General features: G+C 39.3%; 1 protein-coding gene across 1 annotated transcript in view; it reads left to right on the plus strand.

Moving 5' to 3' along the window:
* Positions 1-24,480, plus strand: part of CRIM1 (cysteine rich transmembrane BMP regulator 1) — a 568,056-nt gene that overhangs the window by 530,835 nt on the left and 12,741 nt on the right. The window contains exon 13 of the mRNA XM_075203677.1: positions 1,231-1,452. Coding sequence (XP_075059778.1) covers positions 1,231-1,452 — 222 coding nt within the window. The remainder of the gene's footprint in view (positions 1-1,230; positions 1,453-24,480) is intronic.

Below are 24,480 nucleotides of genomic sequence, written 5' to 3' on the forward strand. Positions count from 1 at the left end.
TTTGGGAGTCTCCTGGACATTCCGGAAGTGTGGGCAAGTATGAGTGTTACCAGTCATTACCCGACCGTACCCAACTGCAGAATACATTAACTGTTATCACCCCAGGTGTATTCTAAGACTAATAATTCTGTAAATTTATAAACACAATGCGTACAGATGTCAACTATAGAGACTGCATCGGCACTGAGCAGCCCAGTTTTTAAGGCTTTGCATAAAGTAGTTGATCCCTGAGGTCTAGCTTCATTTGGAATCTAATATACATTTTTTAATTAAGAAAACAAGTGTGTGGTCGCATGTTCATAATCATAACCGGTGCACAGTTACACATGCATAGATAATTAGTTACTTTATTAGTGTTTCTCAACGTAAGGGCTGGATTTAGCATTAGGATCTGTAGACCTGTATCTATGGGTGGCAGAGGCTTAGAGGTTGTCTCTTCCCTGCACAGGACGTATGTCAAACTTTTTATATTTCAGCAGCAGAGAGATGAAATAAACCATGTCCTATTTATCTGAAGGGGTTAGTGGTACTGTATTCTGCTCTTTGACAGCATAATCCACTACAAGAATGTTTTTCTTATAACATACATGTGGCAAGTGAATTGAGTGGGGCTTAGGAAGCAAGGTAGTGTCCACTTTAATTTCGTCCATCTGGAGCTGTCGAAAAAGTCATATTTTAAGGAATTATAATTTTAATTTGTAAAAAGGTAGGATAGTTGCTAAATCAGTTGGCTGGATTAGTTGACGTGAGCATAACTTTATATATATACTCAACCCATTGCCTGTTGGGGGTACTTAAGGAACTGGGTGAAACTTTCCATCTTATACAAATGTCATAAGAGCACTGTAAGGACTTTACCGAAATAAACTGATTTCTGCTTAAATACGAATCCAGTGTAAATATATAGTAGCTAGGAGATAATTGACTGTGTCAAGTTGAGCCAGAAGTTGTGAGAGGAAAGGTCTTTCAGAATTAGCCACAAAGCAATCCGTATGTTCAGAGCTATCTTTGTTTTGGATGGGAAGGTCACTTTCCTGTGTGCATTTATAAATGGAACATTCAGATATATTTTCCATCTTGTAAACTAGCCTGTGTTGGAGAGGCAGGACACAGGCAGTAGATAGTGCCAGAGAAAAATACACTCTGTACCTGATATCCATTTGCTTTGCCCAGTTCAAGAGATCCGAGCTGACACTTCCTGCCACTAAATGTTTACATTTACTCTTCCAGATGAATCTCTTCAGCCTTCTGTGCCGGGCAATGATAGCCTGCCCAGCTACTGCAAAAATGACGAGGGAGACATTTTCCTGGCAGCAGAGTCTTGGAAACCCAATGTTTGCACTAGCTGTGTCTGCATGGATGGGATGATCAGCTGCTACTCTGAGTCCTGTCCGCCTGTAACCTGTGAGAGACCGGTCTTGAGGAAGGGTCAGTGCTGTCCATACTGCATAGGTGAGTACTTGGAAGATACATGGACTACCAAACTATCTACATTAAATCAGTTTTCAAATAATGCCAATTATTTGCCTTGTAAATAAATTCCAATATACAAGCAGAGCAGGACTACAATGTCCTTATTGCAAATGTGCAGAAATGAAAAAATGTCAGTTAATGCAGCAATCCTACACAGATTTGTTTTCTTTAAATAGCAAGTTAAGTACATTTAAGCATGCATCTCATTTTTCTTAGCTATCCTCCTACAAATCATTATCAAAGTTCTTTGTTTGGCAAACAAAATGGCTGCCAGACACAGGCACAGTCAGTCTGCTACACAGACTCAGGGTTTCATCTCTCAGTATTTGATGTGATGGCAGAAGGGGGAGAAGGGGGATATCACAGTGCAGACAGAGCTAAGAGAGGTGTCCCAAAGCCTCTCTACCCACTACATTGTGTGCCATGTGACTGTGGTTGCCATGGTAGTCCAGAATCATAAACCATTGACAGCAGCCTGAAGAAAAAAGACAAGGTAAATGGTAAATACCAAAGCCTGCCTCGATGATCTATGCTAAAAAAAAAATCCTCTTGCTTTTTTCATGGGATTGCTGCTTTAAGCATGCTGTCTGATCTATACTTTAGAGATAGCTGACATTTTCAAATAGTTACCCTGGGGACTTCTCTTGGTCCTTTTGCTGCCTGAGGCCTTTCATCTTTTTTTACTACTTCTTTTTGTAAACAAAACCAATTATTTTGTTAGCCATGGTTGGTTTATGTGCCTATGGCAACAGTGTTACTCCTCCAGCTTCTGTACATCTACTGTCTTTGACTATCACCAGTCTGTGGCTCATTCATCATCCACATACTCCTGAAGTACATACAGTATATATATGTAAAAGGCTTAGGGATTCATTGCAAACGACACCCCCTTATTACTCTCTTAAATATCATGTCTCTATAAGAAAATCTCATTTCAGCATGTCAGGTGCACAGGCCGCATCTTATTGCCCCAAGAAAATCATGTATAAGCAATGCCCCAATCTGGCAAATATCCAAAAATGTTACAACTCTACTGGATGTGCTGCAGAGTGAAACCGTGCACAAATGGTGCGAAGCAGGGTCTTTTTTCACTGTACTGGTCTTGCTTTGTACATGATCCCCCGTGTTCAAGCACAACATGGATACTAGTCCAACAATACAAAGCAATCTGTTGTCATGTTACCAGCACTGAGCTGCATTCTTCCATGTATCCCAGTCTTGTACTTAGTGATTTTAGTATCCATTTTATAAAATAGTGATAACTATCATAGCCATATCTTATATATAAAAATCATTGTTCTGTCTGTCTATCTGGTTATGCAATCGGACACCCCTGCACTGATTGGCATGAAACCAATGCGAGGTGGTCCAGTTGGATCCTGGTCAGGTTTTAGGGGAGTTAGGGTCCTGGTGGAGACCTCCCAGTGGTGTACATTTGGACAGAACTTTGACCCGGGGAGCCTGTTCTGAGCCTGCATTCGGACACCCCTGCATCGATTGGCGTGAAACCAACACAAGATGGTCTAGTTGGTTCCTGGCCAGGTTTTAGGGGGTTAGGGTCCAGGTGAGACCTCCTATTAGTGTCGCTGGGCAGAACTTTGACCCGGGTAGCCTGTTCTGACCCTTTCACTGAATGGATTTGGACAAACACTTCACAGACTGGTAACATTTGATCCCAGAAGACATACTAGGGGGTTAAGGTCCCAGTCGGACCTCCTGTTGGTGTTTGCTGAGCAGAAATTTGACCGGGGTGCCTGTTCTGGGCCTTCCATTGGATGGATTTGGCTGACATTTAATATAAAAACAGAAACACTCGGCAGCCACCTCATGGGTTTGTTGGAAGAGCTTCTAAGCTGCTAATTATTTTTATAAAGTTGACAGTTACATCCAACTCATTGATAACTTATTAACTTGAAGATTTAAACCTGGGAAGCGCCGGGTACTTCAGCTAGTACTGTATAAAAATGTCTGTGTTTCCATCCTACAATAACAAATACTTTCCTTTTTTGCTGAAACTTAAGACAGGTGCAAATCACAAAAATAGTTTACATTTTTGTCCAGAGTTTTTCTTTCTTACATGTCATTAAATTACATTTTTGATGCCACATACCAGACTGGATTTTCAAACGAGTTACAACTGGTGCTTTCATAGGCATTTTCTTCTTTTATAATTTACTATTTTTTTCATTCCAGTCTTATTAAAGAGTATTCAGACAAGACTAAACATAGGGAAATACCATGCTGCGGTGTTTCACACTTTTGCAATATATTTTATGTCCCTTTGAAGCCAGAAGTATTTAAGGCATTGTGATCGGATGAAAATGTCCAATGATTTCTACACCGTATTAAAGTAAATACTTTTGCAATTACATCTGTTTTACTCACACTATTGCACGATTAGTTGCTGTACTGATATTGTGTTGCTAGCAGAAAAAGATATTGCAATATAATAGCCAGCATTTCATTGGCGAAGTATCATGTGTAACTATGTTGTTACAATAGTATTGATAAAGTGCTCCAGCTCTAATTGGACAATCTCCCCTTTACCCGGTTGTCAGAGCATTTAAATACAATATGTTAGTGTATACACCACAGCACCACTTAGTTACAGAATTTACATCCTAGCAACCCCTGACTCAACAAAAGCTGAGATTGTAGAACTGCGCTCTGACTTTTACTTGCAGGAATTGATGGCTGTGTTCTTGTGCAAATAATGAAAACAGGATTGCTACTTTTGTATGGCTTGTTGTGCTTTGCCATTTCTCCTGTTTGTCCTATGTGAGCACTCTTTTAAAACTTTTTGGATGTGTCTTGAACTGTTTGTGATGAACAAGACATATCCTATCACTTTACACTGTATAACAAAACTGCAGTGGAATGACAGCATGACTGACTTTTTGACTGAATAAAGCATTTTAATTTCATGCTCCATATAGGAAAATTTCAATTTTGGGGCTTAGTTCCCTGTTAAATGGAAATGTGTCTTTCTAGAGTGGTTTATTTCTACTGTTTAATTTATGTGGAAAGCCTGCCTTGATTTTCCAGGTGTCTGTTGTTTTAGATCGCTATTTTAAGGAGATGATTGACAGCACACCTTCAATCTAAATTGAAACATTTTTCAGACCCTGCAACAGTCCAGTCTTACATTTGAGAGTTTAGATTACTCGTTGCTAAAAAAGAAATAAATTGTCACCTGGCGGGGTTATTACCTAGCCGTGTCTGTGTGTATTTTTGGAGGTTTAAATCTGTAGGAGAGCAGTCTCAAAATATATGCCAACCTGCAAATGTGGCATTACATTAAGTAACCCAACATTTGAAAGGGTCAGTGCTAAGTTACGAATGAGTCTAAATAGATTATTCCAAATTCATATTGTAGAATCTGCAATCCTAAACCATACATGCCAACTCTCCCGGAAAGTTCGGGAGACTCCCGAAATTCGGGTCAGTCTCCCGGGCAAGCTGGCATTTCTCCCGCATCCCAATCTCACACCGAGAATCGCGTCATTTGATGCGATTCTCTGTGAATCACGCCATTTTGGAGGGCGGGAGGCGGCGGGACGAGGCCAATCGCATCATTTTGGCCCCGCCCTGCGACACAAATTACGTTTTAGCGGGAGGCGGGGCCAAAATGACGCAATTGGCCTTGTCCCGCCTCCTCCTGCCCTCCAGTCACGCCCCCTCCGGGAGTTGGTAAGTATGTCCTAAACTTCTGTTTTTTTTTCTCTCCCTTATGGTATTAAATACAAAGGAAATCATTTCATTTGTATATCGATGAAATAGGCTGTGTCTGGGGAATTACTTCTTCTTGTTTTTGTTACTCAAACACACTTTTTTTTCTGTGTTTAATGTTTGCTCTAAGGTGCCTTTAGGATACATTTGTTTGTATTTTGAACCAAATCTGCAAACATCTGTAAAAGCTTTTGTTTTTTCTTTAAACATGTTGTTCTTTAAAGTTTGTTAAGCATGCGTTCATATGTTGTTGTTTATATTTTATGTGAGAGGGGCACATTTGCTATTGGAGAACAAAGCAGTAGAAGCATTAGCTTTAAAACTCTTTGCCTGTGTATAGTTTACTATATATATACACACACACACACACACACACACACACACACACACACATCCTGTCTCTTGGTCCAACTGACAGCGTTAGTTTTCTATGTCCTACACACGTGTACAGTCACATGGGACAGATCCGGGCCTTTGATCCTGTGGCCATGCAGCTCGTGCACATGGGAGCCAGTTGACCACACACACGGTCAAGCTGACAGGACTTTTAGATGCACCAAAGAATAACACAAATGATTTTAAACATGTGTCTCCATATTAACTTGGATTATAAATATAATCTGCCAAGAGACAGGAGCTACTGACAGAAAGTGGAGCATTGTAGCGTCGTTTCTCAGCATGTAGAAATATGTGTAATATTATATGCTGCCTAACGCATTGCTAGACTGTATGGACTTTGGGTATAGGAACTGAGGGCTGAATTTAAGCTTGAGGGATTTTAAAAGCTGAGGAGGGATCTGTGGACTGTAGTGGTACTCTGAGGGTTAATAATTTGACTAGGGGAGTACGCCCATCTGAGTCATGGGGGAGGGATCGTTGGCAGTGATATATGGGATGGGCGGATGAGAGGCAGTTTCTTGTGCAGCTGGACGTTGATGTTGTTTAGAAACCGGATGTAGACGGTTGGTTACCTCCAGCTTTGGTTGCCGTCCTGGTTTGTGTGAGTGGTGGTAAGGGCACATTATGGTAGCCAGGGCCGGATTAAGGGAATGGAGGCCCCTGGGCTAAGGGGGCCTCCATTCCCCCGTGAGGGCCCCCCCCGTGATCCGAGCTGCCCGCGCCCCTCCCCCATGATCCAAGCTGCCCGCACCCCCCCCCCCCCGTGATCCGAGCTGCCTGCGCCCCCGCTTCTCCCCCCCCTGGCACTTACCTCCTTCTCCGGCGCGCTGTATGCTCTGTACTGAGGAGATCTCGTGAGAGTGAGACTCATAAGATCTCCTCAGTAAGGAGACTACAGCGCGCCGGAGAAGGACCGCAGTGAAAGTGCTCAGCAGCACTGATCGCGCCGGGGGCGCCCCCGCCCCTGACCGATCAATACTGCTGCTGAGCACTTTCAAGGGCCCCCTGGATGCCATAGGCCCCTGGGCTGTAGCCCAGTTAGCCCTATGGTTAATCCGGCCCTGATGGTAGCAGGCACACTTAGCCCACCTTTTTTGGATGGAATTGGTTATAGTCTCGGCCCAAGTACCACCTGGGCAGATCGGCTTGTAGTTGCTTCCTTTAACCTAGAAAGGGGGCGGTTTCTGTAGTGCCTGGGACGGCTGCCCCATTTAAGGTAGACATGTGCGCCTGGGGTGTGTTGGTTGTCCCCCGTTTGCGGATGTCCCATGGTAAATGCTGGGGCATCCTAGTTTGCCTTGCGGATGTCGATCTGACTGCTCTCTTTCTCCACCATCATACTGTTACAAAATAAATTTCTTTGCTTTAGCCACATCTAAGTTGTTGTGTCATTTATTTTATGTTTAGTTAAATAGTGTAAGAGCTTAAGGAAAGGAATGGATGTCTGCCGTTAAGCATTTTATGTTTATTTTTTTAAGTGATGTTTAACTTTATTTTTACTATTAAAACCATAGTTGCCCACTCTCCAGACTGTCCAGGAGACTCCCAAATTCCGGGTCTGGTCTCCAGAATTCGCATTATTTTGGCGCCGCCCTGTGGCAAAATGACACTTTCATGTTATTGCATCTCGGGCGCGGGGCTACTAAAATGGCGCGATTCACCCGTTCCCCTCTGTCACCATATTTCACCTCCCCACCGGGATCTCCCGGAGAGTAAAGTTGGTGAGTATGAATAAAACACTGATAAATGTATCTAAAAGGGGCCAACCACTTTATGGCAAATCCTGCTATTTAGGTCTCCTCCACTCCCCATGGACACCCACCTTTTCTGCATTGTAGCTGCTCCAGCATTAACAGCCAGGAGAGAAGAGAGCTCTCAGTGCTGACATCCATACCTACAGTTTGTATAGTAAATACAGCTCCCGCAGCTCCTCAACCGAAGCCGTGGCCATTTCATTCTGGATGTGTATTTCCTATACTCCCTGTCCTACCTGTGTGAATAGTCGTGAAGAGTTTGCTAGCAGTTACATAGTTATTATCTCCCAGCTATTAGCAATGTGGGACCAGTGGCTGCATTCAGGTACTGGTTGGAGTCTGGGGGGGGAGGAACTTCCGCTCCAGGGTCTATGTACATAGTGGGCATCCCTTAGTAGCAATCACATCACCATCACTGGATCCTCACTGTCATTGACAAGTCCACTCTTTGAACCACAAACCATTTATTTCGGTTTCTGTACCCCTGATTGCTGTCAGCTTCAATTGTTCCCCTTTCCCATTCTGCTTTGAGGTTTTGCAATGTCTCAGCAGAACACGGACTCTCGTCACTCACTTAATGTTGTAGTATAGCATAAAGGTTTTAACTAAATACAGATGAGTTAATTTACTAACATTTGTAACAAATATCATCAGTTCATTTTCTTAGGTTTCTTTTATTTCAGGGTTATTTGAGAAACATGTGGAAATCTTTTTGTATTTTCAAAGTAATGATGACTACATTGGAGATGGAATTTGTCTACATCATTTACCTCACACTTTTTGGACTTTTAATTATTCCCTAGACTTTATATCAGTATTTCACAGGACGTCTCTTGAGAGTAGAATCTGAACTAAAGTACATTATTCTGCCTTGAAAACGTTATAATCATACATAATCACCATCTACATATCAGGACCTATCATTGACTTATCCTATAATTACACAGAATTTACCTCTGAGTCTCAGGGCCTAGCAAGTATTAGCCAGTACAAAAACGGTTTGTGAAGAGAAAACCAACTCGTTGGTGGGGTGAAATTTTTATGTTTTTAAAGTGCTCATAAAATCAGATTTAATGGAATGTAAGCACTTTCTATAGGCACCGTGCCAGTAACACTCTGAAAGGGTTTATTTGCAGTAAATCAGACAGAAAAATATAAACTAGAGATTTTTTTTCTTATCTCTGAATATATACGTGCATACATACATACATACATTCATATCTGCAATAAAGTGTGTGTGATTTACTAAAGCTGGATGCGCCAATTAGCTGCTTCCAACCTGTCAGATTTGTCTACACTGGCCCTGTGTTTTGTGTAGATACATAAAACAAAACTTTATATTAAAATGGAATGCTTTTACAAACAATGTATCAAGTAGAAGCCATTGAAGCAATGTTAAGAACTGTTGACACTATTTTTCTAACAGTTGCAAAATATTTTTCTTTGAATGTTTTATTTTGTGCAATATTATATTAGTTTTAGGACATTGTTATTTTATTGCAAATTATTCCAATTTATGACTCTGTTTATTATTCTAATCGAATGAAACCGTTTTGTTACTGAAGAGGAGCTGGTTCAGACAGCAGTCAAATGCTGAAATGCTTCTAAATTGCATTACTGCCTAAAATGTCTCTGTTTAGTACCAAGGCTAAAGAGAGGTGACTGGCACAAGGTGATAGGAAACCCTGACACATTTCACTTTTATCTGCTTTAAAGGTCATGTTCTTACTACTAAGTTACACGTTAAGCTGTACAATTTTTGGCAAGATTACACTTTATAGGCCGGTGTTTTGGCAATTAAATGTTGCTGTATAATGTTTGAGCAGGCAAGTGACATGTCTTTTAAGATCATTATGCCTGATTATGTTTCTGCTCCAAGATCTCTACCTTAATATGACCAATCACTGTTAGTGCAATGAGCGGTATGCTAACTACTAGTGCAAGTAACACACACAGCATCCTGGAATGTCTCAGAGGTTTCCTGGGGGTATATTTACTGAACTGCGGGTTTGAAAAAGTGGAGATGTTGCCTATAGCAACCAATCAGTTTCTAGTTATCATTTATTTAGTGCATTCTACAAAATGACTGTTAGAAACTGATTGGTTGCTATAGGCGACATCTTCACTTTCTGAAACCCACAGTTTAGTAAATATACCCCCTGCTGTCTTTATCAATTTCCTGTTCAAACCAAGGAGAGGATCGAAAATACACATTGCTCAGGGACGACTCCAAATCTAACTTCCTCACATAAAAAGGCAAAGTGTAAAGCAACAACATAGATTGTTTCAGTTTCTTGTGTTAACTGAATGTGTTAATTATTACTACAAAGTAAAATCATGTTCAGTAATTTTCACGTTTTCTCTAGACAGTGATATAATTAAGAGGAGGAATGAAACATGCTATACGCTGCTGTAATCCTCTACTGATTACAGTGTGCAATTTTACTTTCTATCTATGGAATATGTTCCACTTTTTTTAAACTGCTATGGTATAAAAGATAATGCCTGGCTTTTATCCTGAATACTGGTCTTGCTCCATACATTGCATTCATTTAGGCCAGTGATGGGTAAAGTGGTATACTTTGGAAGGTTTTGTAGTTGATTAGAACATGGGCTAAATCTTCACTTAGATGATTGTGAATCCCATGAACCTGACATAAAAGCTATTAGACTCAGAGGAGAATGTAGCCTTCCTCCTTTGCACCCATAAAATGAGTCATGTCTTTCTCTGCTCTACTCCTTCTTTGGTTACCAGGTCATTTTTTTTCGGGCAAACATCCCATATGTCCCCCTTTTCCTAGAACAGCCACACTTGTTACTGCTAAAATTCATAAAATGGAAACTATTATGAAATGTAAAATCCTAACAAAGATTTTGATTTATTACAGCAAAATATTGCGATTTGGTTATTAAGTAAAATTGTGATATGAAAAAAAAAAGATAAAAATTAGACTTTGTGATAGACTCTTTAGACTCTTACCACCAGGTGCTGATTTAAATGTGTTGCCATCTGGGTATACCTTTCTTAACTATAGAAACTGGCGCACAGGTACCTGGGCAAATAACAATTATAATTATTTTTTAATACAAGCTGGACAATGTCTGATTGGTTGCTAGGAATCACAGAAACATATTTGGCAGATATCTGTGATCCTGTGTGGGCATTTTTAAATCACTATTGTGAATTTGACCACCTGTTAGATAACCTTTATCTTTGTAGGTGTATGATATAATTTACCATTAGCTACAATACACACTAATCTTTTAAAAGGTGCAATTGCAACAATTATTGTCTCTAAATTTAAAATAGTGAAGAATAATTCAAAAACAAGCGGAAAAGGTAGATATATTGGTTTGTAAATTATAATACATATCCTCTTAAGGAAATGTATTGTGATATCCACAATGCTTATGAATTTGTGCTCTTAAGAATTGCACAGAGGTGCAAATGTGCAGTAAATCATAGTGACCAGTTAGAAATCTGCATACCTCCCAACATTTAAAGAAAAATATGCCCCACCCTCAATCTACCCACACCATGTCCCTGATCCACCCAAACTCCACTACACTTATGTGTTGTGATGCCCACTTACAGATAAGTCATACCCCTTATACAGATAAGTCATGTCCCCCTCCTTACAGCCACAGTAATTGGTACTGTCCCCCATAAATAAAGACAGTTTGTAGGTCTGTGTTAGTAAATAACCCCAAGGTGTATACTTACTAAACTGCAGGTTTGAAAAGGTGGAGATGTTGCCTATAGCAACCAATCAGATTCTAGTTATCATTTATTTAGTACACTCTACAAAATGTCAGCTAGAATCTGATTGGTTGCTATAGGCAACATCTCCTCTTTTTCAAACCCACAGTACAGTGAAAATACGCCCAAGAGTGTTCAGTTTTCTTTCATTGGAGCTTTGGTTTGTAAACTCCTTGATAAGAATTTCCCTTATCTGTATCCCCTGACTTTTGGCTTCTACACAATGGTAAAGTGATATTTGGACATTTATCTCTACAGGGCAGAGCTTTAACCAGTTGAGTGCGTTGAGCTGTTATTCAGCAGCAGGTTCAGAACACATATTGGTTCAGAACTTTCTTCTTGTCTTTCAATTTAATCTTTCATTGCAATTTCTCTGGTTGTGTATGTGTTATTTAAGTCAGTGTACAGTACAGCAGCGTCTATCGATCACTGATTACATTCATTCAATTTTTGAGCTGCCTGACGTGGATGGATCAATGATTTCAGTTGTCCTATCTGATGGGGTTGTGATAAGCGGAATAACATTCAACCTTTTACCAATAGTCATTTACTTTGTGCTAACTATGTCTGACATTGCTGTAAAGCTGCTCTCCCAACAACATAACCCTTGTCGTTAATGACATCTTAAAGAAGTAATTCCAGATCAATATTTCAAAATAAAATCAGGGAGAACTTATGTAAAGTATGTGGAACACAAAATAATGTGCAGTGTTTCAGTTAGTTTATTGTCATTGTTATCTTTCTTGTAATACTTGTTTTTAATTGGTTTTCTAATGTAAATTTGACATGAATTAATGGCATGTAGAATTCTAATAGAATGTAGAATAGTATGTAGGATATTGAAGGTATATAAACCAGTTGTGTTTTTTGCTACTATGTGCATAAGCAGGAATATCTTAATGTCACTATCATATTATATGAAATTAATAGCTTATATGTGGCCTCCTGCGACTTTTTATAAACACATTGCTTTATATTTATGTCTTCTCTTCTCTGTTCTTTGTATCATTCACGCAGCATTGTTTAATTTTAATGCCCTTGGATATGCCACAGATCTTATGTGTTCCTTGCCTTAGATACAATTGTGTGGAGAAAGCCGATCTGTTTGATCTAGGGGCAATGACCATTAATAACTTTTTGCAGAATGGAAAGACTTTATTGTAAAGCACGAAGTTATGCCAGAAGGACTAAGAAATCTGTTTTGTAAAAACTAAGCGGGTCATATACAAGCTAATAAATTACTTGTCTTAAGATAGAAGCCCCCTTTACTATTAAGTAGCATGCTAAAAAATATATACACTGCAAAGCTTCACTTAAAAATACAATCAGAACTGCACTATGTGGCCAAAAATATGTGGACACCACTTCTAGTGTGTTTGGCTATTTCAGACATACCTGTCGCTAACAGGTGTATAAAATCATACAAGCATACAGTCATGTAATCTCTGTAGTCAAACATTAGCAGTAAAATGGTTTGTACTGAAGAGACTTCTCAGTATAGCACTATCATAGGATGCTAACTTTTCAATAAGTCAGTTTGTTAAATTTCTGCCCTTCTAGAGCTGTCCCAGTCAACTTTAAGTACTGTTATTGTGAAGTGGAAACAGCTAGGAGCAAAAACAGCTCAGTCGTTCAGCACAGTAAGCCACACAAGGTCACAGAACAGGACTGTGGTGAACCATGTAAAACTTGTCTGTTCTCAGTTGCAAGACACACTACTGAGTTCCAAACTGCATCTGGAAGCAACGTAAGCACAAGAACTGTTCAAAACTGTTCGTCAGGAGCTTCATAGATTGGGTTTCTATGGCCAAACAGCCACACACAAGCCTCAGATCACCAAGTGCACTGGCATATGTTGGCTGAAATGATCTACAACACTCCACCACTGGACTCTGGAGCAGTGAAAATGCTATCACAGGGGTGAAGAGTCACACTTCACCGTCTGGCAGTCTGATGGATGAATCTGGGTTTGGTGGATGCCAGGAGAATGCTTCATACCCAAATGCATACTGCAAACTGTAAAGTTTAGTGAAGAAGGAATAATGGTCTGTGGTTGTTTTTCGTGGTTTGGCCAGGGCCCCTTACTTCCAGGGAATGGAAATCTTGATGCTGCAGCATACAATGATATTCTAGAGCATTGTGTGCTTCCAACATTTCAGCAACTGTTTGGGAAAGGCCCTTTTCTGGTTCAGCATGGCAATGCCCCCATGCACAAATGCCCATGTGCTCAAAATGTGCTAATGCTAGACTGTAAACTGATAAAAGCACTACGCATAACCATGACTATAATTCACGTCATCTTAAGTAAATCATATATTTTATATTGTACAGGATACAGACATTTTCTCTGAAATGGCTTGAAATTGACAAGAGTAATTGGCATTCATCATTGTTTATTCCGTATTTGATAGAAATTAGACTTTGCATTTCAGTTTTGATTCAACAAAATATTTGAATAATAAAACAAGTGAAAATGGAATGGACTAAAATAGGTAGTTTGGCCCACTCTTCCTGAGCAAACTGATTCAGCTATCAGGTTTGATGATGTCTTCTCCAGTCTGCATGCTTCTGCTCTTTCAATATATGTTCAATAGGTTTCAGATCAGGGCTCATAGAAGGCCACTTCAGAATAGTCCATTGTTTTGATCTTATCCTTTCTTGGGTGCTTTTAGCTGTGTGTTTTGGGTCATTATCCTGTCGGAGGACCCATGACCTGCGACAGAGCTTTGTGACACCGCGCAGTATTGCCTTCATAGTCTTGAGATTTCATTGTGTTTTGCACAGATTCATGGCAACCCATGCCAGACGCAGCAGAGCAGCCCCAACATATAGCCGACCTCCTCAATGTTTCACAGTAGGTATAGTGTTCTTTTCTTTGAAAGCTTCATATATTTGTCTGTGGACATTGAGCTGATGTGACTTACCAAAAAGCTTCAGTTTTATCTCATCTCACCAAAGAATATGTATTTTAGCTAATTTCAGTCTGTGTTTTTTATATTGTTCTTTCAAAAGTGGAGTACTCCTGGGCCTCTTTCTATGAAGCCCACTGTCGCTCACAAAGCATTGATGGTGCGTTCTTGACCTTGGAGTTCAGGTTGTATCTCTTTGGTGGTTTCCCTTGGCTCTTTTTCTACCATTCTCACTATCCTTCTTTTGAATCTAGGGTCGATTTTCCTCTCGTGGCCGCGGCCAGGGAGGTTAACTGCAGTCCCATGGACTTTAAGCTTCTTATTAATATTTGCAACTGTAGTCGCAGGAACATCAAGCCGCTTGGAGATGGTCTTATAGCCTTCACCTTTAACATGCTTGTCTATAATTGTCTTTCTGATCTCTTCAGACAACTCATCCTTTGCTTTCTCTGGTCCATGTTCAGTGCGATGCACACTTTTATCCATTTAAATAGGCTGGATGACTGATTAGAAGATTGAAGATGTGTGTGATGCTAATTCAACAAAGCAATGAGTTTGAAATATCACTATAATCCAGTTATTTATAACCTTTTCTAAGCGGTTCCAACAAATCTCTCAGCCCATTTTAGAATATCCGGAGAATAAGCAATAATTAATTTCTTTTTTTTATGTTCCTTTGCTTTATTCTATGACATACCAAATGTATGCAGGTATACATGAGACAATAGCATTTAATTTTGTCATTTTTCAGGAGGAATATAGAAAGCATTGTTTCAATGAGCTGTAAGGGTACCAACAAATTTGTCTACGTCTGTAAGAACTGAAGCAGGGACATTACTGGAAATAAAAAATTCCAGGGTCATATCATTATGATTAACAACCGTACTTTCAATTAAATAAAATGCATATGCCAACTTTGACATAAAACATTGGTAAATAATTAGGCAACATGGCTGTATTGTGATTTAATTGCATAGGCACCTTGACAATTCATTGAGAAATACAGGCAGCATCTGCTGTGAGACTATAAAAAAAACATGTTCTATTTACTTGGTAATGTCTTTTCCAAAATAGAAAGCTGGGTCTAGCCAAAATAGTTTTATAGTTGATGTGAATCGCGTTAATCCTGTTTATCATGATCAGAATAAAGAATAGAAATGTGCACTTCAAAGCATATTTAATAAAATGGTGCAGTGTGCACAAATGTGCCCTTAGCAACCATTCAGATTCTAGTCATTTTGCTAGCGCATTGTAGAAAATGAAAGCAAATGTCCGCTTGGTTGCTGTGGATTACAACACTTTTAAGCACCTAGCACTATGTTATTAAATAAGCCCAAATTGTTATGTGCATATCTGGCATATTCTGTCTCATCTTTTGTAAAGTAGATATGGTAGCACAAAGCTGAACTGTTTCGTCCTTAAATAATATTGTTTGCCATGCTGTTTTCTGCAGGGCCATCTTTTTCACTGGGCACGATGGACAAGTGCCCGGGGGCCCCACGGGCAAGCGGGCCTCATAGGCAGGGCTCTCTTAATTAGAATAAATAATCCTGCAAAAAAAAAACAACTTACCTTTTGCGGTCCCGCTGTCAGGACAGATGGCGATTCGGCTCCCTCCATGTTCCACTCCTCCGTGCTGCACTTGCACTGAATGTCAGGCGTGATGTCATCAAGCCCGACATTTTCATTGAGGAGCGCAGCACGGAGGAGCCACGGCATGAGAAGCAACGGAGAAGAAAGCGACATTCAAAGAAGCAGAAAACAGAAAATAAGAAAAAAGAAGAGAAGAAGGGGGTGCAATTGGAGAACAAGGCGATTTGATTTTTTAGTTGCTGCACTTCAAGGGTGGCAGAGCAAGTACATAAAAAAAGTGATTTTATATATATATATATATATATATATATATATATATATATATATATATATATATACTGTGGTTGTGTAGGTAGGGGCCCCAGTGCACTGCTTTGCCCAGGGGCCCATACTGTTGGTAAGATGGCCCTGGTTTTCTGTCCCCTCACAATATGGTAAGATTTCTGCGAATGACGTACTGAAACACCACAGGGTATATTTACTAAGCAGTTTTATTATAGACAAAGTCCATTGGGTTTTGTTTTTAAGAATATCGCCGTTTTAACAAAATGATGCTAAAGCACCGAAAATCGGCGTTCCGTCGAAACCACCACTTAGTAAATATGCCCCCATGCCTGGACAGTCGACTATTATTTGAAACCCCCAGGGGCCTGAGTCATTAAGGAGAGCAAGCCAAAAAAAAGGAGTATGTTTGTTACTGGACAAACCATGTTACACTGCAAGGGGTGCAAATTAGTTTGTTTTTTTTGCAAGTTATATACTGGCTGCTTTTTCATTTAGAACACAAATGCTTGATCATTTTATTTTTACTAAAATGTAAAGATGATCTAGGACATGCCCTTCCCCAACTATAAATCTGTCCCCACATTTTAAATGTACCTCCCTCTCCAATTTTTTTCTTTGCTCTCCTTAATGGCACATGCCCATAGTGTTTTCTAGGTATATCTGTAGCTAATTGAAAGTAACTTGTCAATTTTAAAAGGTTTGCAACAGATTCAAAGCCCCATGTCATTTGTTTACACAATGTGATTGATGCACCAGTGGTCACAGACTAAGTCATAGAACATTACAAAAGCAGGAACAGCGTGCTATCTCCCACTTTCTCACACAGCAACTCCAAGGGAGGGATGAGGTTTGACACTAATTGGGACAGGCACTGAACCATCATATAAAATATCCTAAAACCCAAGGAGTGCGGATTATTTTGATCCATATACAGCAGCAGCTTTTTGTGAAGGGTAAAATGGCTGCAGTTGAAATCACAAATGACAGTCACATTTATCAATGTCATGTGTTAGTATACTTAATGCTGTACCATCATGATAACACTGGTTTCTCAGTTAGTTTCCAGTCTGTAATTTGTGCCTCTATTCTTGTTTGTTGGTAATGCTTAATAAAATCAATGGCACAAACGACAATGAAAACATATTTTTCTATCCTAATAACGTTTTCTGGATTTTGCCATATTGCAAAAAACTAAATATTTTATTATTTGTGTTATGCATGCAAAAGTGTTAAAGAAAACAAAAATTGCATTTGCATACATTGCATTGCAGCGTGTGTTGTAAATTTGCACCTGTTTGCTGGCTTTGCTCCTATTTGAAGGCCTGAAACGTTCAGTTAGATTCCCCAACCATTTGCTGTTCTAGTAGTAACCGCATTAGATGTTAGCCTGTAGCTCTGGTTTAGATGAATGCAGTGGTTTTAATTCTGATTTATTTTTATTAGTAGAGCATTGTGTACTTTATTTCTAAAGAATGTAATGAAGTATATTAGTTACATTGATACAACATTTAACTCCGTATTAGACTGTCTTGAGGGTACACGGAGATGATCCAGTATGGATCACAATGGCAAATCAATACACGTTATAATCTGCTTTTTCCTCAGGAATGTTCACTGCTAATCGATTTTCCATATATTGTTTTGTATCCTTGGTACGTACAAGGAAAGCATACTATGTTGCACGTGGTGGCTCTAGGCTAAAAATCTACATTGTCATCAAGAGAGATTTCAATGTACACCAAGTTTAGAAGCAGATATAGTAATCCCCTTAGTGACCAAGTTCTTTTTACAGAGCAATACAAAGCTGAGAAGTCTAAGCATTACATGCCTATCAATGCACAATGTATTTTAATGTATTTTTAATTCCCTTAAGACTTTCAAAATTAATTTAAAATAATATCCCCCATTCAAAATCATCATTGGTTTTAACTATGGTTAAAATATTTCCCATGCAGTGTCTCGTGAGAAACAGATGACACATATTTTCTATCCATTAGGTTTTGCTCACTACATAATGATTTGAAAACACAGTAATATTTGCACAATAGCAGTGTCTGTATTCTTCCCACACATTGCACAATCTCTTGTTAGGATGATCATTATACAGTGACATAACTGTCTTTCCTGTACTAACATACCACTCTCATACAGGAATTGTGGAGTCGTCAGGGCCCTTCTGATCTTCAAGATTTAAGATCCCAGTAGGGAAAAGCAAAAATTTCGGATTATTTACCTCATTCCACAGGTGACCACGAAATCGCACGCAATTCTATGGCTGAATTTGGCATTAAATATTCCCACTCCTACCCCAACCATGCCACACAGCAGCATGAATGTCATTGTCCCAGTTCTACTCATAGGAGCAGAGTCAATTAGCTGTGAGTTGACACAATGTGTTTGCGGAGACACATCGTGTCTGAGTCTTTACTAAAATCTTCGCTCATTTCCATAGAGATGTGAGGGAAAATGAGCGTTGAGTTCTGTACTGTAATAGCCGCCATTGTGCTCAGTTGGACATCGAGGTGATGTCCGGCCGCACCGTGCGGCTAATTGAATCTGCACCATAGGCTATTATTTCGGTGAAATGCTCTTTTACAAATACAGTGCTGGATGGATGTGCTGCAGATGCAAAAACTGTCCGATAGACTGTAATCTTGGGAGCAGGGCTCTCGTGTCTGTTTATTAATAACCCAGTCTTGTTTTATCAGACCAACTGTAAAGTGCTGCAGAGTATGCTGGCGGTGTAAACATAAATAATAATTCTCAAAGATTGTACCTCCAGAACGTTGTATCTCAACAAAATGGCTTGTTCCACTTAGAGACTCAATTTGTGCAAAATGCCACTGCGATTATCTAAATACAGTTGAGAATAATACAGGCTATGACATCATATAGTATCAAAATACAGTATATAGTGCTAAAAGATTATTGTTATCTTTTATTTATAAAGCGCTGACATACAAAGCAGCTCTGTACATTGAGATACAATGGTGATCATTTAGATGTTTTACTAGTGTTAAAATGCTAGTAAGAGCATGACATTGTATGTACTAGCAGAGACTCTGATGAGCAAGCCTAGTCTCTTATTGCCCGCATTAATAATTTTAGGGTACCCTGGATTCAATAGTAGCTGACACCTCTGATGATGTGACTGGATTTTCCTTTATGGTTGCAGGCCACACACCATGCTCATGACATGCCCGTGTATGTCACATAAGGCTCTAGACGTCCTCAATATGTGAAATAGATAGATAAAATAGGTGCCTATCTTCCAGGAGGAGGCATGGTGGCATTAAGTTCATGGAAATTATTAATTAGTCAATTTTTGAGTTAATCATTTGTTTGTTGTAAGATAGTTGTCCTATTGGAAATAAAGAGCAGTGAAATCTGTCCAATCATCAGATTTCTATATAATACGTCACATATTTCAATTTATGTAAATAATGCAATTGTAATGTGTTTTACAAACTCCCGTTCAGCCAATATTAACTTAGGCAGAATACTTCAGTGGCATCTGGGCATTCACATCAAGCAACATATTATATAGACAAAATAACCAATATATATTGTGCACTATGTAATACATCCAGTATTTAATACAGACCACATTGTCCAGTATATAGCACAGCCCACCGGTGTACCATACTCATTGATGCCTTCAATATATATAACGGCTGGGCTGGGGGGGTAGGGGGCATCTGCCCCCCGGGCCGGTCTCATAGTGGGCTACCTTGGGCTGGTTCACTGATGCCCATGGATATAATGGAGACCACTACAGACGGTCAGGGGTTATGGATTCCTCCTCCCCACCTCCCTGCACTGGGGCCCACAGCTCGCTAGTTCTGCTTCTGAGTACAGCCCTCAGAAAAAACAGTCAGTATTTAACTTATGTGCAAAACAGAACACTCATTTGCACCCCTTGCAATGTAACATGGTTTTGTTCAGGAGACTGAAATAAGAATCCTCTTCATTTAAGATCCTTAATGAATCAGGCCCCTGGTTCTGGAGTACAATGTGTAGTATCCAGTACAGTCTGCTTGGTGGAAGTCACCTCTCCATCTCATCCTTCTATTCATTCAGGCTTACTGGGATCAAGACTCAGCAGTTAGAAGCAACCTATGGTCTAATTAATTATAATGTCACAGTTACTTCATATTTGTGAACTTTATGTATCAATTTAGTGAGGAGTTTAGTTGCCCTCCAATCCAACCCACAAAGCTTACAGCAACAGCAACAGCAGGTGAGAGAAGTAATACGGACTGACAGCGCTGCCCTGAAAATTGTATATGGTTCAGGTTACAGATGTAACCACTACAGTTGTTTCACTACACCTGGGAAATATATATAGAAATTGTGAATAACATTCACCGTAAAGTAGAAGAGGAATTGTACTTTGCGCTTAAACAGTGAAAGACATTTACAAGATCATTTCCATTCTCCAGAGACAAATCTATAAATGTTGCTTTTTCCAAATAATAAGTATCATTTAATGGAGTTTTTGTTATTTTTAATCACTGCTGCTTATTGATATCATTTTGCAACACAAACAATAATAAAAGTATTTAATTATCTGTCATAATAAATTATAGGTAAGGAATTTGTTGCAGACATAAGATATTTGAAAGTTATTCAACCACCTGCAAACTAACCCAGACGTTGGCAGATGGAGAGAAACTGACCAGGGCTCCACATCTGTCCGTTTCGGCTAAGTTCAAGGTGATATCTGCTTCTGTTATAAATAAATTGTCATTAAAACCTACACCCCATATGCACAAACTACAGTATGTGTGACAGCAAAACACCATGTGAGTTCCTGGTACAGCATCTATAAACTTAGTATTGTCATTGGAACTTTCCTTCTGTCAAACCCCAACAAGCCCCCCCCCTGTTGTGTACATCGTTTCTGAGACTTACATCTTAGAATTCAGCCACCAAAAGATAATTGCTGTTTCGCAGACTAGCAATTCATTTTCATTCCTGGACTTTGACAGTTGAGAGTTATAATGAGATGGCAGCTATGAAGGAGGAGTAAGATAAACTTAACTATCAGCCTCAAGCAAAGCAAAAAGAACACATTTTAATATATTCATGAGGCTGAATAACATAGCGGAACTTGTGGAGAGGGTTTGTACACGTTGAATAAATGACCAACAATATTGTCTGGCTGAAAATGTTTGCTAAGTGAATCCCTGTGCAATAGGCTCTTTTAACTTTTACATGTGTTTTAGATAGACAGAGAGCGGTCACCAAAGTGGGAGACACACAAAGCAGAATTGATAAAAGCATTTCTAATTAACATGTAGGGTAAATGTAATGGGAGGAACATTGCAGTAAATGAGACTGAAAATAAGGGGAGAGTCAAACATTGTGGATGGGGAATAGCTTATTATAAACACCAGGTATCGCATAATGAGCGATTCAAAACAAGTTGTAGGTATTTGTGTTGTGGTGCCACATATTATAGTTGAATTAATCATGTGTAATTTAGTTATCACAAATTGGCTATTTGTAATGCCCTAGCGCCATCTAGTGGTCAATGTAATAGATTGTACTGGAATATTAAGCTAAGGTAGAAACAAGTTTATTATTTTTGCCGTTATCCATAGCTGTAAAATAGTTTTTGTAATATTATAGGATACTTTTGTGACTGCTTATTATGTCCTGTTTGCTTTATGTTTATTCTCAATTTTTTTGAGTTATTGTGCAATTAAGCCTAAATGATGTCTGGTCTGCAAGGATATCAAGAATACATAACTCAGCATGTTTGTTACTGTTCACAAGTTCTTAGGACTGGCATTATGAATGTACATTATTCTTTGGGAGGATTGTTCTATCACTTTAATAGGTATGCTCTATAATCTGAAAGTAAGATCTTATTTTATGTCGCTTCTGTGGCGTTAGGACGAGCAGTGACAAGTGCAGGAGCCTTGACATGTGTTAGATTGTATACGAGTATAATGGCTATATGGCAGGGCTTCCCAAATCCAGATCACAAGTGAAATAATTCTACCACCTATGGATCTGTTACAATGTGTCAGTCAGTAATGACTACACTTGTGCTCCAGCAAGGAAGTATGGAAAACCTGCACTGTTAAGGTTGCCCGAGGACTGGATTTGGGAAAACCTGCTAAGGGGTGAATTCATTTGGCCACATTACGGGTAAAAGTAACGCGGCCTGCGCCAGGGACGCGTGGAGGATTGTCGGGGGGGGGGGTTTCTCCCCGCTGGCCCAAAAAAACAAAAAAAAACCGAGAGAGAGCGCAGCATGCGCAGCAGCTCCGTTTCACCAGCGCTGTCCAATACAGCAGCCGCGGTGCTGTCTAAGAAGCGTCTGCGGCAGTGCTGTGTACAATACAGCACCGCCGCGGACGCTTCTTTGACAGCGCCGCAGCTGCTGTATAGGACAGTGGCCACTTAGCGCAGGGGGGGGGGTTTCTAGAGACTCAGAAACCCCCCTGCGTGCGCCACTGTGCGCATTATTACCATTATTACGGTAATAATGTGCTTTATTACCGTTATTACGGTAGTTTCAACGCCAGCTTTTCCCTGAGCTGCGAGCAGAAAGCCGGGTTAAAACTACCGTAATAATGGTAATAGTTTTAACAACGCACAAATTCAGGGGGAATTGAATTCCCCCCTATATGTCTGATTTCACATAGAGTAATGTGATCAAATTCACACTATGATTCAATAAAACCTAGTTTTACACAACTATGCACAGTTAGCTCATTCAGATATCACATTGTGATTTCCCCCAAACATCCTGAGAACGCTGAAAGATATCACTGACAAAGGGTGCTTTTTTATGCCCCAATATATGCAGTCTTGGCCTCTCCAGGTCAACTAAGAGAATCCTTAGGAAGCAATTCCTTCCAAATCGGTTTTATTTTAGAATACAAAGTAATCAATGGAGAAGGAAGTTGACAGGTCAACTCTGCTATTGATCAAACAACCTCTTGCACTGAGTAGAAAACATATTGGTCCACACTTGAAAAACACTGACCCAGGTGGCTAAAAATCCAATTGCTGAAGAGTAACCCTGAATCCATTCCATATATCATTATTCATTGTTCTGTTTCATCGTCTTTAGTGGGGCAGTGCTTTACCCAGCAATTCAAAAGATCTCCTTTGAAACACAACACACATACATGATATCATTTTGTTGCCATACTCCAGAACTATCTTAAACTCAAACTACAAAGGGATATGTAGCCACTGTCACTTTTTAGAGAAGAGGTAGTAACAAGAAACACACATTCTAATCTGAAAGCTATAGAGATACACTTTATATTTACTGTCCATTATTCTAATAAAGTGACATCCACAGGGTGTTATGCTTCACTGTAATTATTATAATTCTATTTATTTTCTCCTAAAATTGAAAAGACCCACAACTTACCATGTTAAAGCTGTTCAGAGGGTAACATCCACATAGTTTATTGCAGACATCATGAGAGAGATGTAAAATTAAATTATTGAAGAACAAACTTGTTCCCAGTTTGCTGAACATTTCTAAAGATGGATTTAAAATTTGGATCTTTGTGAAATTTCTGAACCTGCTGAGGACAAACCATAGATGTGTGATCCAAAAGAATAAATAATGAATTATATATATATATATATATATATATATATATATATATATATATATGTACAAATGAAAAATACACTACTAAGTGCCCTAACAGCTTCACCATCTTGTGAGTAGCATAGATATCTCAGTGAAGCAGAACTAATGTTGTGTTTTGAATGGGCTGAACCACCAGTGTTCTGTCCTTGTCTAGAGGGGACCTTTCACTTTTACTGCCATTAGGTCCCAGTTTGTGTGGAAGAAACCTTTGGCCCCTGTGCTTTTAATGCCTGTAGCTTAGTTTTAGTACTGAACCGAAATAGCACAGTGTGAAATATTTACAGTGATATCTGTGCCTTGTATCAGCCAGATTCTTCTGAATTCAGAACTTGATTGAATTGGTCCAATCATCTTTACCCAAAAAGCATTAGGGCATGTTTTTGGCATTGTAAACAAAACAGCTAACAACTTCAAATGGGAATTCAGTAATAATAAAACAAATAGGTAAAAATATATTTTTTTGCATCACAAATATCCCTTCACCCTTACAGAACAGTGGCCTTTCAAATGTCCAAATTACCATGAACTTTCATGTTTACTTGGTCTTTTTCAATCGTAATTATTTTTTAGTTAGGATTGCCATGGTTCTATTCCGTAAGGGCATAAACCATCTGCAGATGTAAGTTCTTGAAAATCTGTTCATAAAATATTTTTTTAAAATGCCATAGGTGTCTCTTTTCTCTTGCATCGTCTATGAAAATCCTTTATTGTGGATACTGAGACAGACCTTATTTGCCATGCCTGGCGTTTCGATATGTTTCTGATATATGAGCATTCTTTTTTTTATAATCCCAAGTGTTTCTGAAGTATCAAACCACTTGAAATTTGCTCCCAAGAGCAGTCCATCTGGACATACCATTAATGAGAATCATTCTGGTCTATGGAATCAGCTACTGACAAGAATTCCAGTCACACTGAACGTCATGATACCAAATGTTAGTACAATAT

This window comes from Mixophyes fleayi, chromosome 3, assembly GCF_038048845.1.
Source record: "Mixophyes fleayi isolate aMixFle1 chromosome 3, aMixFle1.hap1, whole genome shotgun sequence".
Taxonomy (NCBI): Eukaryota; Metazoa; Chordata; class Amphibia; order Anura; family Limnodynastidae; genus Mixophyes; species Mixophyes fleayi.